Source organism: Anomaloglossus baeobatrachus, chromosome 6 (genome assembly GCF_048569485.1).
Source record: "Anomaloglossus baeobatrachus isolate aAnoBae1 chromosome 6, aAnoBae1.hap1, whole genome shotgun sequence".
In the NCBI taxonomy this organism is placed as follows: Eukaryota; Metazoa; Chordata; class Amphibia; order Anura; family Aromobatidae; genus Anomaloglossus; species Anomaloglossus baeobatrachus.
The window spans coordinates 141661552-141678536 of NC_134358.1; the positions used below are offsets into that span (position 1 = coordinate 141661552).

At 39.3% G+C, this 16985-nt stretch overlaps 1 protein-coding gene across 3 annotated transcripts in view; it reads left to right on the top strand.

The window, feature by feature from the left end:
• The window catches only part of ST18 (ST18 C2H2C-type zinc finger transcription factor), a 479266-nt gene that overhangs the window by 237755 nt on the left and 224526 nt on the right, over positions 1-16985 (top strand). For all 3 annotated transcript variants that reach the window (XM_075353275.1, XM_075353277.1, XM_075353278.1), the window contains one exon: positions 10718-10772. In XM_075353275.1, coding sequence (XP_075209390.1) covers positions 10718-10772 — 55 coding nt within the window. The remainder of the gene's footprint in view (positions 1-10717; positions 10773-16985) is intronic.

A 16985-nucleotide genomic window follows, 5' to 3' on the forward strand; every position in this document is an offset into this window, starting at 1 on the left:
ATTTCTTCCTAGTATGGAGTCAAAAACATTGAGTTTTTGTAGCTGTATGTATTTGGATTTCATGAGATATTGTACCATTTCCTAAGTGGTTTTATTTGGCTTCTTTGTGTTATTTCATTAAGTTATTATTCCATGTAATCAATAAACAAATAAATACCGTACTTTTCATTTTATAAGATGCACCGGATTATAAGACAAACCCCAAATATAGAGAGAAAAAAAAAAAAGAAAATATGCGGTCTGTTTTGTAAGCCAGTGGTGTCTTACCAGTGGAGCGGTGCAGTAGTGGTGGAGAAGGGTAATACTTCAAGTGGTGCAGTGGGTGTACCAGATGCTCGCTGCATGCATTGTGAGGCAGGAGGAGCATCCAAAAACTGTTGACAATGCAGGCTTCAAAGAAATGGCGCCCGGAGTCAACGTGTGCACAGATGGTGCTCTCGGCTCAATGATAAGCCGAGATCTCATCTGCGCATGCGCCCCCTCCGGGCACTGTTTTCCTTAAAACCATCGATCACCAGACATAGACCACTTATGATTAAGGGCTAGCTTTTTTGCTTTTAATTTTATGGAGTTCGAAACGCGTTAAGAGCTATGTATTACATTTTTCATCATGGTCTTTATAAATTTTTAGCTATGCATTAATAAAGAAAAACTTTTATTTTTAACATATTTGGAATCGGTACTGGGTCCATTTTCCCTTCTCCAAGTACTGTTTTCCTTAAGTCTGCTGCAAGGAGATCAATGGGCTAGAGGTGGCACATGCACAGATGGAATATTGAGCTGAGAGGTCCATCTGCGCAGGCACTGACTTCTGACACCATTATTAGAAGCCCCCACCACCAACATTTTCAGAATGGTGGCCCCTGCCTCACAGCCCCACAGCACAGCCCCACAACACAGCTCGCAGCGCATCACCCAAAGCACAGCGCCTGCAGCACACCACTCTCAGCACAGCGCCTGCAGCACAGTGCCAGCTGCCCGCAGCATCTTCCCTGCCTCCTGTGACCCCTCTCTACGCATCCCTCATTTTCCTCTCAAATTTTAAGGAGGAAAAGTGCATCTGTAATCCGACAAAAAATGGATGGTAGATCTAAATCCATAAGAAATAATAAAGAGTGATATAAAAAAACATTTATTTAAAAATTTATGTGCAAAAGAAGATGTGACCTTATATGTTTAACAGGTCAGTTATTGTTTTAATTGGCAATATCGGTATTGAGTATTTTTAAATGCAAATCATCATAATTAAAATATGTTCATTTTACTTTAATATATCTACATTTTGTTCAGAATCCATTTAATATTGCAAAAATTTGACATCCTTTTATGGCACTGTTTGTTGTGCTGCCGCTATCTATTGGTTGCACACACTACATTGCCCCAAATGACTGTGTTTGGCCTTGTAGTACAGTAAATCATAGAAACCAGTGAACCTTTTTTATCTGACTATTGTTTCTTGTCCAAAGCTAGTTGAACAGAAGGCAGCTCAGACAGTGAAACATTTCAGGGTGACTTTCAATATGCCTGGTTGTCCTTAATAGCTGGCATAGAATACCTCCATTAAGACATTAATATGGGAATGTTACATTTAAATAGCTTCGTGTTTGTAGCAAAAAGGCCAAGTGCAGACGATCATCTAATAGCAAATATTGTATAACTAGAACAAAAAACACTTCTATTCTAGAATGTTATATTCAGTGTTACTTTCATCAATAACTTAAAAAAACTGGTTGAAAAAGAATAATGGTGGAATATTCATTTGAAAATTATATAGTGAAAGAAACATGATTGAAATGAGTTCCATAGCGTTTCAGATGGTTTATGGCAGAGGTTTTGTATGTGTCCCTAAATGTAAGTCATTTGCAAAAAAATAAGTGCATAAATGAACAAACTACGTGAAATGCCGAACAATTATGTATATTGTGTGTCCATAATGGATGCCTGAAAGAACAATGAAACAGGGCCATATTTCAATAAAATCATTTCTTGGCATTTACTTGGGTCTGAACAAGTAGTAATTCTTTTCAGAACTGAAGCACAGACTGCTTTTAATTTTGTCTGCGGAGTTGCTTGCCATAAAAAACACAATAGATAAATAGTATATCTGCGCATAATATATACAGCATTCTGGAGTTGTTTATCTCAATAGACTATAGTAATCAAAAGTAATGAACCTATTATGTGCAGGACCTTGGAGAGCGTAGAATGGCAGTAAAAGTGTGGCACATAAAAGGTTTATTAAAGGAAATTAAAGTCCATCATTGCCACACCTGCTCCCCTATTATAAGTCTATGGCAGGTCAGTGCCTTCAATCACAACTCAGCAGCACAGAATAGATCATGTTTCACATTACAATTGCTTCCACAAAGAGGACACTCAGTTGTACATCTTCAGTCTGCTTACAACTCTATAATACACGGCATTAAATAAAAACAAAAGGCTTTTTTTACAATTATGCCACATTGTCTGTTGTTTGTTATTTTGCTGCGATGCAAAATAGTAATCCTATGTTCTACAACAATGCTGTACTATTCTATTTATAAGGTAAATAACAAGTATAATGATTTAGAAACATGATACAGAATAAGTATATAAATGTAAAATATATTTGCATGGATAGCGAAACCTTTGACTACTGCATTTAGATAAGACTACAAAATTGTCACTCTAGTGGAAGAGAAAATTTCATTATATACTCAAAAAAACATAGGAAAATAGAAAAAAATCGACTATCTACTCATAAAATACTCATACACAATCTATTCATAAAATACAGATTTTTCTGGGTTTACTGTTGCAAATGCAATTGATGTATTTATACAAAAGGATTTAGATGTGTTAACAATATGCTTTTTGTAGATTAATTGGAGTAAGTCCATTCCTTCTTCTACTGGATGTGTTAGAGCCTTGGGTAAACATAAGATCAGTGCTTGTCCCAGATCATTATCTAGAAAGTAGATAAGGGCTTGTCCTAGATCATTGGGGACAGTAGATAAGTGATTGTTCTAGATCCTTGTGTACACTGTAGATAAATGCTTGTCCTAAATCCTTGGGTAGACTGCAGATAAATGCTTGTCCTAGATCCTTGGGTAGACTGTAGATAAATACTTGTCCTAGATCTTTGGGTAGACTGTAGATAAATGCTTATCCTAGATCGTTGGGTAGACTGTAGATAAATGCTTGTCCTAGATCCTTGGGTAGACTGTAGATAAATGCTTGTCCTAGATCATTGGGAACAGTAGATAAGAGATTGTTCTAAATCCTTGGGTAGACTGTAGATAAATGCTTGTTCTAGATCCTTGGGTAGACTGTAGATAAATGCTTGTCCTAGATCCTTGGGTAGACTGTAGATAAATACTTGTCCTAGATCCTTGGGTAGACTGTAGATAAATGCTTGTCCTAGATCATTGGGTAGACTGTAGATAAATGCTTGTCCTAGATCCTTGGGTAGACTGTAGATAAATACTTGTCCTAGATCCTTGGGTAGACTGTAGATAAATGCTTGTCCTAGATCATTGGGAACAGTAGATAAGTGATTGTTCTAAATCCATGGGTAGACTGTAGATAAATGCTTGTCCTAGATCCTTGGGTAGACTGTAGATAAATGCTTGTCCTAAATCCTTGGGTAGACTGTAGATAAATGCTTGTCCTAGATCATTGGGCTGACAGTAGATAAGAGATTGTCTTAGATCCTTGGGTAGACTGTAGATAAATGCTTGTCTTAGATCATTGGATAAACAGTAAATAATGTGCTTTTTTGTGGATTAGTTATAGTAAGTCCATTGCTATTCTATTCAATCATGTTTGTCTTAGATCTTTGGTAGATTGTAGATAAGTGCTTGTCCTAGATCATTGTGTAAAAAGTAGATAAGTGCTTGTCCTAGATCCTTGGGCAGACTATAAATAAATGCTTGCCCTAGGTCATTGGGCAGACTATAAATAAATGCTTGTCCTAGGTCATTGGATAAACAGTAAAGTGCTTTTTTGCAGATTAATTGAAATAAATCCATTGCTCTTTTACCTGATCATGCTTGTTCTAGATCCTTAGGTAGACAGTAGATAAGTCATTGTCCTAGATCCTCATGTAGAATGCAGATACGTGCTGTTTTAGATCCTTGGGTAGACTATAGATAAGTACTTGTCCTAAATGCTGATATAGACCATAGAAAAAAGCTTGTTCTAGATCCTTGGGTAGACTGTAGATAAATATTTGTCCTAGATCCTCAGATAAACAGTAGATAATGTGCTTTTTTTTGCAGATTAATTGAAGTTAATCCATTGCTCTTTTACCTGATCATGCTTGTCCTAGATCTTTGTGTAGACAGTAGAGAAGTAGTTTTCCTAGATCCTTTTGTAGACTGTAGATATGTTCTTGTCCTAGATCCTTGTGCAGAATGCAGATAAGTAATTATTTTAGATCCTTGTTAGACTGTAGACAAGTGCTTTTCCTAAATCCTAGTAAAGACTGTAGATAAGTGCTTGTCCTAGATCCTTGTATAGACTGCAAATAAGTGCTTGTCCTAGATCATTGGGTAGACACTAGATATGTGGTTGTCCTAGATCCTTGTATAGACTGCAGATAAGTGCTTGTCCTAGGTCCTTGTGTAGAATGTAGAGATGAGCAATCTTCGAGGTTCGCCAATTTCATGTTCAAGTGATTTTGTGGGTGCTCGAGATCGAACTCGAATTCGAGCTTTTTGCTAAAAGCTCGACAGTTTAAGTTACGTTCGAGAACGGCTCGATCACCAAAAGCAGGGCTTTTTAAAGCTACAGCCTGCGTGAGCTGGTAACCAAGATAAATATCGGGTATCCAAGCAAAGCGCTTTACTTGTTAACCCAATATTTACCCTGGTTACGTGGGCAGGGAGCCAACACTTCCCCGCTGGGCTCCACCCCCTCCTGCACGCGGCATATACACACACATTCTCACACTCACCTGTCCCCAGCAATGCAGTCCCCTGCACTGACGTCCTCAGTGCCACATGGCCCCGCTAGGCTCCGCCCACTTCGCACTCTGCCACCCGCACACATGGCCCCACTAGGCTCCACCCACCTTGCACTCCGCCGCCCGCACACATGGCCCTGCTAGGCTCCACCCACTTCGCACTCTGCCGCCCGCACACATGGCCCCGCTAGGCTCCACCCACCTTGCACTCTGCACACATGGCCCCGCTTGGCTCCACCCACCTCGCACTCCGCACACATTACCCCGCTTAGCTCCACCCACCTCGCACTCTGCACACATTACCCCGCTTAGCGCCACCCACCTCGCACTCCGCACACATTACCCCGCTAGGCTCCACCCACCTAGCACTCCGCACACATGGCCCCACTCGGTTTACCTGCGGTGATGAAGTCCTGTCCTCCTGACCTCAGTGCTGTCACTGTCCTCCATGGCTGCCGCTTCACATTTCTTCTCTCTGCCGACCCGAGACTGTGACTAGCAGTGAAGTCATAGGCTTCCGCGATACTTGGCTGTGAAGGCAGCGGTCATTAAAGGCAGTGACAGGTCTGCTGTCAGCAGTACAGGAGATCATCACCGCAGGTAATGTATCTCGCTCCTGACAGCAGCACTTGTCATGCCCTGCAGTGACCTGGGCTGACCTATTGATGTTAGCTCAGGTCACTGCTCTTCCAGCCAATATGGAACATTCTGTTCTTCATTGACTGGGACAGTGACTATGGTATGGATCGTCATGGGAACCCTTTGGATTACAGCAGACCTGGATTTGTTTTTCTTTCTAATAAAATGGTGAAAGAGGGAATGTGTTGGGGAGTGTTTTTTCAAATAAAAATGTGTTTGTCATCTATTTTTTTTTTATTACTGACTGGGTTGGTGATGTCGGGTACCTGATAGACGCCTGACATCAAGAACCCCAGGGCTTGATGCCAGGTGACATTACACATCTGGTATTAACCCCATATATTACCCCGTTTACCACCGCACCAGGGCAACGGGATGAGCTGGGGCAAAGCACCAGGATTGGCGCATCTAATGGATGCGACACTTCTGGGGTGGCTGCGGCCTGCTATTTTTAGGCTGGGGAGAGTCCAATAACCATGGACCTCCCTAGTCTGAGAATATCAGACCCCAGATGTCCGCTTTACCTTGGCTGGTGATCCAATTTTGGGGGGACCCCCACATGTTTTTTTTTTTTTTAATTATTTGTTTAATTTAAAATAACAGCGTGGGGTGCCCTCAGTTTTGGATTACCAGCCAAGGTGAAGCTGCCAGCTGTGGTCTGCAGGCTGCAGACGTCTGCTTTACCCTAGCTGGCTATCAAAAATAGGGGGAACCCCACGTCATTTTTTTTTAAATTTATTTTTTTTTTTTGGTAAATACAAGGCTAAGCACCCCTTAGTGCCACATGAAAGGCACCAAAGGGTGCAAAATTACAAAATGCAGGAGAGTGGGACATGTGTCTTTTTGCCATTATAATGACAGAAAAGACTGATATGAAGTGTACAAGCACAAGAAAGTTACAAGAGCGCTCTACGCTGTGAAAAGCAGTAAAAAATGGCACTGGAGTACACATGTGACCGCCTCATGTAGCTATGGATCCTGGGTAAATTTATGTATTTTCCCTCCTTCAGTTTTTTTGCAGTACGCAAAAAAAAACGGAAGGCACATGGATGACATACGGACCATATACGGAACGGAAACGGATGCCACACGGATGCACCCATGAAAAAAAAGGACCGCCTCTTGCGGACCGCAAAAACGGATCGGTCGTGTGATTGTACACACTGTGCACATGGATCCATGTGCCTGCAAGACAGCAGAAACAGCCAGAGCGGTGAATGTATGGAAACGGAAGTGTGTGAGGTGAGTATTTGCTCCCACAGCAAACCATTGCTCGTAAACCGAGTTACAAATTTGCAAGAAGCGTTGCTCGTCTTGCAAATTACTCGCACACCAGGTTACTCGTAATCCGAGGTTTCACTGTATAATATAAAATAGAGAAGTTTTAAACTATATGACAGTGATTGATTTTTACCTATGCTGAATTAATTATTTTATACCCGTTCGATAACCTCATTCCTTTGTCATTAGTAGGATTAGTAGGGGAAAATTTGAAGGAGAAGAAAACCTCTCTTGGTCTTTCTACATTTTTTACATTTTTATGTACTTGATAAAGGCTTTGTTGAAAGCCGAAACGCGTTGCACAGTTTGTTTTAAAAATGTGTATTCTTCAATAAATTGGTACATTTTTACTGGAAATCATTGAAGTTTCTTCACCATATGTGGATTGCGTGGGAGAGCCTACATCGGTAAACAAATCCACAAACATGGATCAGCGAGAGTAAATATGTTACATATGGTTTGGATATGTCTGAAAAACTACAGTATTAAAAAAAAAAATTATGTTGTTACCGTATATTACCTGCTATCCTGTGCTTTGGTAGATACTCCACTGAATTAAGGTCATATTATTGTATAATAGCTTTAGAAAAATAACTAAATTAATTATATATACAGTATGTAGTAATAATAATACTATATAAGAAAACTATTTGTAAAACATTTGATCTGTCCATTTTATACTGAAAGAAGAGGTGTAATATACTAATAAATTTAGTTATTCTGAAAATGGAACATGCAGGAAAAAGGGATCATTTGATAAAATGAACATTGTAAATGGAAAACATAGATAGAGAAATCTTAAAACAACATAAGAAATATACAACTGCAGTATTTAGATATAGTTTCTATTGTATCAATCATATAAGATCCCATGAGTTAACTCCTTGGATATGAAACTATTTTTATTTATTTTTTTCCCTTTTGCTCCTCACTTTCCAAGAGCCATAACTTGTTGACTTTCTGTTGACACAGACGGTTTGTTTTCCGTAGACGGAGATGTAGCTTTGGTTGATATCATTCAATGAAAAATGTAAAAACAAAAGAAGGAATTTTTGAGGTTTGCTTATTTAACATAAATATGTTCTACTGGTAAGTGTATTGTATTGAAACCAAATGTTCTGCTATCTAAAAAAAAACCAAACCAGCTTATATAAACAAAATTTGTGTGTGACAACATAGTCTAAGGGCCGTTTTACACGCTGCGATCTCGCTAGCGAGATCACTAGCGCGCGTACCCGCCCCCATCGGTTGTGTGTAACGGGCAAATTGCTGCCCATGGCGCACAACATCGTGCGGACCTGTCACACATACTTACCTGCATGGCGATATTGCTGTGACCGCCGAACTGCCTCCTTTCTAAGGGGGCGGTTCGTTCGGCGTCACAGCGACGTCACCAGTCGGCCGCCCAATCAAATTAGAGGGGCGGAGATGTGCGGGACGAACATCCCGCCCACCTCCTTCCTTCCTCATTGCCGGCGGCCGCAGGTAAGGTGAGGTTCCTCATTCCTGCGATGTCACACATAGCAATGAGTGCTGCCGCAGGAATGATGAACAACATCGTACCTGCAGCTGCAACGATAATTGGGAATGGACCCTCATGTCACCGATTAGCAATTTTGAACGTTTTTGGAATGATTTAAAATCGCTCATAGGTGTCACACGCAACGACATCGCAAATTCCGTGACCCCAATGAGATTGTTTTAGCGATGTCGTAGCATGTAAAGCGGCCTTTAGAGCCTTAACTTTTTTATTTCTTTATTTATAGAGTTGTATGACGGCTTGGTTTTGTTGGACTTGGAGTAAAGTTGAGAGGAATATAAAATAAGATTATCTGTACCGTGCTGCTTTGTAAATTACAGAACCTTTTTCAGTTCTGTTTATATTAACATTATTTCTTATGGTACTGGCCAAGTGTTCACTCTCTATGACATAAAGATGGGGAGAAAGTGGTCACCCCTGTCTGGTTCTATTTTGGATCACAAAAGGATAAGAAAACATTCCATTACCCCTAACACGTGCTGTAGGACTAGTATATAGACAATAGATAATTTGCAGAAGCTGTGTACCAATGCTTATTTGACTTAATGCCTTCTTCATAAACCTTGTCAAAGGCCTTTTCTGCATCAACAGAAAAAAGACCAAGGGGTGTAGAATTGGATTTAGCTTTAGAAGTGATCAACATCATCTTAATTTTACTGTTTCTTGCTTCTTGACCTTTAATAAATCCTACCTGATCTGTATTGATGAGGGAAGACAGCAAAGGAGCTAGACTGTTTGCTAATATTTTTGAGAATAATTTAATGTCGACATTCAACAAGTATATAGGTCAATAATTAGTTGTAACCAACCAAGGTAAAAAGGTTTCATTGATATATTTCCCAATCCGATTAGTGAAATCCAATGGGGACAGGTCTGAATATTGACCTTTTATATTATACAGCTTCTCATATTATGAATGGAAGGTGTCACTAATTTTGTTTGCTTTAGGAGCCACCCTAATATCATGTCTTTTGATGCATGGGATATATGTCGCAGCAGAGCAAGGATGAAGGAGTCTTGAAAAAGTCCACCCACATTTGTACCATGCTTTATAAAAGAGTTTAAACTTTTCCCTACGTCTGAGCTATTTCTGATCTCATAACGCTCTGAGTTCCTTTGTCTTTTTAGATAAGTCTCCAAGAGTAGTTGGGAAGTGTTTGCTTATAAAAGATCTCAATTACTTGAACCTGATGCAACAAATTATCAAATTCCTAGAGCTCTCTCTTTTTTTAAGTCTAGAACCATGCTTAACCATGCCTCACACTTTAGGATAGACACACTTTAGACACTGAAGAGTTCCCATTGTAAAAGAACTGAGGTTTGATCTATCGTAGGAACTTGAAGGAAGGAATCAATCGATTCTTTCAGATCTATTATCTTTAAGATAATGGATAAATTATCTTCAATCTAAATGCCCAAGGGCATTGAATGAGAGAAGGAAGATAAGGAGAGGAACATTGGAGCATGGTCTGACCACAGTATGCCTCCAATTGTAGCAGATGGTTGCCACAAGAGGGCACAGTGACTCAAAAAGAAGAAATCTACTGGCCTGTATAAATTGTGGGCAGGGGAGAAATATTTGAAGTTTTTACCTCGTGAGTTTAGTATGCACCAGATGTCTTTCAATGAAAGAAGTTGTCTCAAAGTAACAGTTCTAAATCAAATACAGTGCTGCACCATGCAACTTTGCGTAGCAGTCCAAAACAGCACTGTAGAGGCAGTGTACTCTATTACCTCAATCTAGCAAAAAGCAGAGTTTTTCCAGCACGCCTTACTATGTGAATATGTCTGAAACATTATAGTGCGTTGCCTTCCGCAGCTTTATGTTATATGACATATGTGTAAGAAAAGACAATCAAGGTTATATACTTTTAATCTAAATACTTTTAATCATAGAGGAGATAGAGGAAAGAAAGGCATCATGGCAGAAAAAACCTCTTAGGCCACATTCACACATTCAGCATTCAGTCATTATTTTATATCAGTATTTATAAGCCAAAACGAGAAGTGGATAAAAAAATGCAGAAGGGGTGCACATTTCTATTATACTTTTCCTCGGATTGTTCCGCTTCTGTTTTTGGCTTATAAATACTGATGTAAAATACTGATCAAATACTCCACCCGTGAACGTGGCCTAACCCTACTGTTCTTGATTCAAACTGCACTTATTTCTGCAGTCTGTGCATGGTCAATTAATTTTAAGATTGATTTTATTTTTGATACTTGTTTTTATTTTAACATTTTATAGATTTATTAACTCCCCTTTTACAGCAGCTTTAAAGTTACATTATCAAATTTCTATTTTTATATAGATGGCGGTAGATGGAGAAGACACTCATCTATGTATACTATCAAAAGAAATTAAGGGTAAGTTTTATATTATTATAAAATAATAGTCACATTTATTTGATAGATATATTATATTTTACATCTGACACAAATTTTCTGCTGCTATAATAATGTACTTTGGAAGAGAAGTTCAAGGTATAGGAAAACCAAAATGTTTTTTTTACACCTTTCCAACCAAGGACATACCGGTACATCCTATTTTTATGTGACTTAACAACCAAGGCTGTACAGGTACATCCTAGCAATCGTGGGGGCATAAGGGGCTGTGCACCCATGATCACGGCTTAGAACTCTTCTTACCTAACAGCTGAGCCCTTGCCCTTGCAGCCGGGACGGTGCCTATGCCATCCCTGCCTGTTTAACGCCCTAATTGCTGTTATCAACATCGATCGTGACACTTAAGGGATTCGGAGACGGATCACGCTTCCTCTCCCCTCTGATCATGAACCCCATGATGTAATCGCAAGGGCCCGATCTTTGTCATGGTGATCAAAGGTCGTCATGACAACTTCTGGGTCACCTACCTACGGAGAGCCTACAAAGAGCCTGTGTGATCATGTCTGCAGCATGATCCCCCAGGCTTTCTCAATGCAGCTTTGACAACTCCGATGACCTACAGTGATCGAGCACTGCAGAACATTGCAGCTGCGATCAGAGTACTGTGGGGTGATGTCCCATCCCATATAGGGATTTAAGTGAAAAAGTAAAAAAAAGTTTAAAAAGATAAATTATTAAAAAAAACCCCAGAAAATAAAGAACAAAAAATAAAAAAAAATTACTATAAATAGTTATAGTTGTGTAAAAAAAATAAACAAAAAAAGTATACATATTTGGTATTGCCACATCTGTAACAACCCGATCTACAAAACTGTTGCACTAGTTACCTCCTTCAGTGAACTTGCTAAAAATAAATAAATAAAAAAAATAGCAAAAACTATGTTTTTCAACATACTGCTGACCAAATGACAAAAAAGTGGAATAAAATACAATCAAAAAGTCATATATAAGTAAGCATGGTCCAGCTGAAACGTCATTTTGTCCTGCAAAAAACAAGCTACCATACAGCTACATTATCAAAAAATTAAAAAAGATAGCTCACAGAATGCAACAATGCGAAAAATGTTTTCTAAATGTGGTATCGCTATAATCGTACTGACCTGAACAATAAAGCTGTCATAGTCATATCACTTTTACAACACAGTTAAAGGAGTTAAAAAAACAAACAAACTCTATTTCTGAGTTGCTGTTTCTTCTTGATTCTGCCTCACAAAAAGTGGAACAGAAAGTGATCAAAAATTACATGACCAAAAATAGTACCAAAAAATCTCAAACTCATCCCGCAAAACAAAGCTTTAACATGACTCTGTCAGCAGAAAAAAAACTATAGCCTTCAAAATTCAGTGATACAAAAAACCTTTATTTTGTAAAAAAGCGTTTTTAGTGTGATAGTTGTCGAACCTGAAAAACAAAATTTATCTAATATTGCTGTAATCCTACTGACTGGAGGAATAAATCATTTATACTGCAAGGGGAACGACATAAAAAATAAATAAATAAATAAAGCTAATCCTTCAACTGCTATTGAGTTATTAATTCTGTCTCGAAAAGATCGCGGTACGACGCTGCTCATATTTATCCTGCGTTTTACGCTGAGCTCTTGCACTGGGATTACGTGTAAGGCTTCGTGACTTCAATCAGGAATAGCAGCGTTTTGGACACAGCATATTTTAGCTGTATTCAAAACATTGCATTGTACAGTACAAGCATTGTGAATGGACTTATAGAAATCCCATGCCCACTGTGCTTCTTTTCTTTGCAGCATAAATTGATATGCAGCGTGGCTTCCTTAGATGCAGCTTGTCAATTTATGCTACAGAGACATGAGTTTCCTCAGCTGGGAAAACAGAACAAAAAGCCACAGTGCCCCAAACCGTGATCGTAGGCAAAGGCAGCTGTGGTCTCCTGCATAGAACACTTGCGTCTATGCAGAAACACTCTGCGTTTAGGACACAGTGTGTGCGGATCGTGAACGTGTACCTTAAATCTCTCAAAAACATGATTCAGACAAAATTCCCAATGGGAAATTCACTGTAACAAAGGAAACATTTTGACCTCATGTCTGGCCTGTGGTTCGGTGGTGTCTATATTTTTACACTTCTTTTTAGGCAAGCACAAAAAGGGCGATCATCAAAAGTTTTGTTCACCTTTGAAAAGACGGACACCGCTAAACAGAGGACAAATTGAGTCCGGAGTAACTCTCCTGTCTCATTAGTGAGTGGATTTGTTGCAGGTTTCGCCTGAATCACATATTTCGGAGATGTAGATGGAAACCCTGATGTAAGTGGTCAGCATAGAACACAAGATAAACTTGAACTGATCCAAAATATTCTGTACCCCAAACCGTCACCAAATAGCATTCAACTCAACCCACAAAAACAAAAGTGCCAATTCAAGTCTAACACTGGGTAACGAAAATATAGGGGGCTTCTACATTACTTGTAGCACAAAAGCTCTTGAAAAACACGATGGCTCCCCCCTCCAAAGATGAAAACTACCAAAATCTGCGCTCCCAAATCCAAATGCCCCCTCTCTTCTGAGTCCCACAATGTGCCTAAACCATAGTTAGCATCCACATGTTTGGCATTGTTGTAGTGAGTAGATCCCACTTAAATGTACAGGGTGCAGGTTTACAGAAGCACAAGCTGGGCACAATGTACTGGCAGTACAATGTATTGGTCACAACAAGGGCTTATTTGCAATTGTTATTTCGGCAACATTATGTCAACATCATGGGTGTTTTCCAGAGACTAAATTGTCACTGCACCCATAGATTAATTCATAGAGGGGTGTAATTTCCAAAATGTGGTCACTTGAGGGAGATTTTTTCTGTTCTGGTACTTAAGGGTACTGAAAATGTAGTCTGCAAACTATTCTAGGAAAATCTGTGCTCCAAAATTCAAATGGCGCTCCTTCCCTGCCGAGCTCTGTGGTACGGTACAGTCACATGTAGGGTATTGCTATGTTCAGGAGAAATTAAGTAACAAGTTATGGGGCCTTTTTTACCTATTTCCCTTGTGGAAATTGGAAATATGGGGTTAAAACAACATTTTAGTGCTAAAAATGTAATTATTTTTTGTTCACCGCCCAATAGTATATAACTTTGTGACACACTTGTAGTGTCAATATGTTCACTTATTCTCAGGATGAATTCATTGAGGGGTGTAGTTTGTAAAATGGGGTCACTTGTGGGGAGTTTCTGCTGTTCTTCTGGCACCTAAGAGGCTCTACCATTGTGAATTGCCACCGCAAACTATTCCAAGTAAATCTACACTCTAATATGGCACATTTTCCCTTCTTCATTTTGTACAATGCCTCAAAAGTAATTTTCAATCACATATGGGGTACTGACTTACTTAGAAGAAATAGCACAACAAATTGTATGTTTCATTATTTCTTGATACCCTAGTGAATTTGAAAAAATTTGGGGTTAATGCAACATTTTTGTGGTTAAAAATGTATCCTTTCATTTTCACAGCTCAACCTTATAAAATTCTGTGAAGCCCTCCGGGATTCCAGGTGTTCACAAACCCTAAATTCCTTGAGGGGTCTAGTTTCCAAAATGGGGTCACTTATGGGTTACCTCCACAGTTTAGGCACATCAGGGGCTTTCCAAACACGACATGGTGTCCACTAATGATTCCAGTCAATTTTTTAGGCAAATGGCGCTCCGTCTCTTCAGAGCTCTGCCGTGCGCCCAGACAGTTGATTTCCACCACATATGTGGTATCTACATACTTAGGAGAAATTGCATTATAAAATTGTGCATTTTTTTTCCTGATACCCTTGTAAAAAAAGCTTTTGTGGTAAAATTTTTTTTTTTTTTATTTTCATGGCTCAACATGATAAACGTCTGTGAAGCCCCCAGGGGTTCAAGGTGCTTTCCAAACATCTAGATAAATTCCTTGAAGGGTCTAGTTTCCAAAATGTGGTCACTTGTGGGGGAGCTCTACTGTTTAGGCACTTCATGGGGTCTCAAAACATGACATGTTGTCCGCTAATGACTCCAGCTAATTTTTTTTTCAAACATGAGCCCTGCCGTGCGCCCGAACAATTGATATCCACCACATATGAAGTATCTGCGTACTCAGGAGAAATTGCACAATAAATTTTATGCTGAATTTTTTCCTGTTACCCTTATGAAAAAAGCTACCTGGTTGAGGTAACAACTTTGTGGTATAAATTAATTTTTATATTTTCACGGTTCAACGTTATAAATGTCTGTGATGCCCCCGGTGATTCAAGCTGCTCACCAAACATCTAGATATATTCCTTGAGGGGTCAAGATTCCAAACTGAGGTCATTTGTGGGGGAGTTCTACTGTTTAGGCACCTCATGGGGTCTCCAAACATGACATGGAATCCTCTGACTCCAGCTAATTTTGATTTCACAAATTTAAATGGCGCTCCTTCCCTTCCAAGCTCTGCCGTGCACCCAAACAATTGATTTCCACCACATATGAGATATCTGCGCACTCAGGACAAATTACACAATAAATTTTATAGTGTATTTTTTCCTGATACCCTTGTGGAAATATAAAATTGTATGGCTAAATTAATATTTTTGTGTAAAAAAAGTAACATTTTCATTTTTTCTTTCCACCTTTCCACATTGCTTTGGCTCCTGTGAAGCACCTAAAGGGTTAATAAACTTCTTGGATGTGGTTTGAGCAGTGTAAGGTGTGCATTTTTTAGAATAGTGTCAATTTTGGGTATTTTCTGTCACCTAGGCCTCTCAAAATCACTTAAAATGTGATGTAGTCCCTAAAAGTTTGTAAATTTTATTGGAAAAATTAGAAATTGCTGATGAACTTTGAACCAGTTCTAAGTAGACAAGGGGGAAATGTTATTTAGTAACTAGTTTGTGTGACAAAACCAGTTTGTGTGAATCATAGACAGGGAGAAGACCCAGTGTACAGTGTAGTCTCAGTGCACCAAAATCTAATTAGCAGAAAACTTCAAATAGTGATTGAAGAAGAACAGAGCAGATTTCTTCATCAAAGATATTAATTCAATCAGTATTACAGTGCCATTACAACCATGTCTTTATCGTACATTACAAAATCTTGTTCACAGGTTTTCTTTAAAGCCCGCTTTACACACTACGATATATCTTATGATGTGTCGGCGGGGTCACGTCGTAAGTGACGCACATCCGGCATCGTAAGGTACATTGTAGTGTGTAACAGCTACGTGCGATTGCGAATGAACGGTAAAATGTTCATCGCACGCACGTCTTTCATTCCTCATGAATTGAACGTCAGGTTGTTCATCGTACCCGGGGTACCACACATCACAGTGTGTGACACCCCGGGAACGATGAACATGCGCTTACCTGCGTCCTGCGGCTCCCGGCCGGCAATGCGGAAGGAAGGAGGTGGGTGGGATTTTTACGTCCCGCTCATCTCCGCCCCTCCGCTTCTATTGGTTGGCTGCCGCGTGACGTTGATGTGACGCCGAACGTCCCTCCCACTCCAGGAAGTGGACGTTCGCCGCCCACATTGAGGTCGTATGGACAGGTAAGTATGTGTGATGGGGGTTAATCGTTTGTGCGGCACGTTCAACAAATTGAACGTGCCGCACATACGATGGGGGCGGTTACGATCGCATACGATATCGTATGCAGAATCGTAACATGTAAAGCAGGCTTGAGTCAAATTTTTATTTTAAATTAATTAAAAAATAAATTACACTTAAAAAGACCTGCAGGATCCCAATTAATATTGGTCATTTACCTATCATTTTGAGTGCACTCCCAGCAATGATTTTATAATATAAAATTGATCTTTATTGATAAACCATTAAAATGTATCAACAAACATGATTACAAAACAAGATGAAAGTACAACAGTGGTATAAAGAACAGTAACTATGAAAAGGGGAATTGGTTACCCTGTTTTGGGAAAAATAACAGAACATGTAAAACATACCCCAAAGGAAATTATTAGGGTATAAAACTATAAAGAAAAATAACCAACCCTTGGAAAAACTGTGGTATACCTACTGTGTAGGTCGTATTTGCAAATCAACATTACATGACCTGAGACATAAATGATAAATGCATGTGAGGTGAGGTTAACTGGTATCTGTGTTTTTTCGTCATGCTGCTTCATTTTTCCAGTATTCAGGGCAAGTGCTTGTGGCTTGCATATATAACCTACTTTTAAAAGATTAA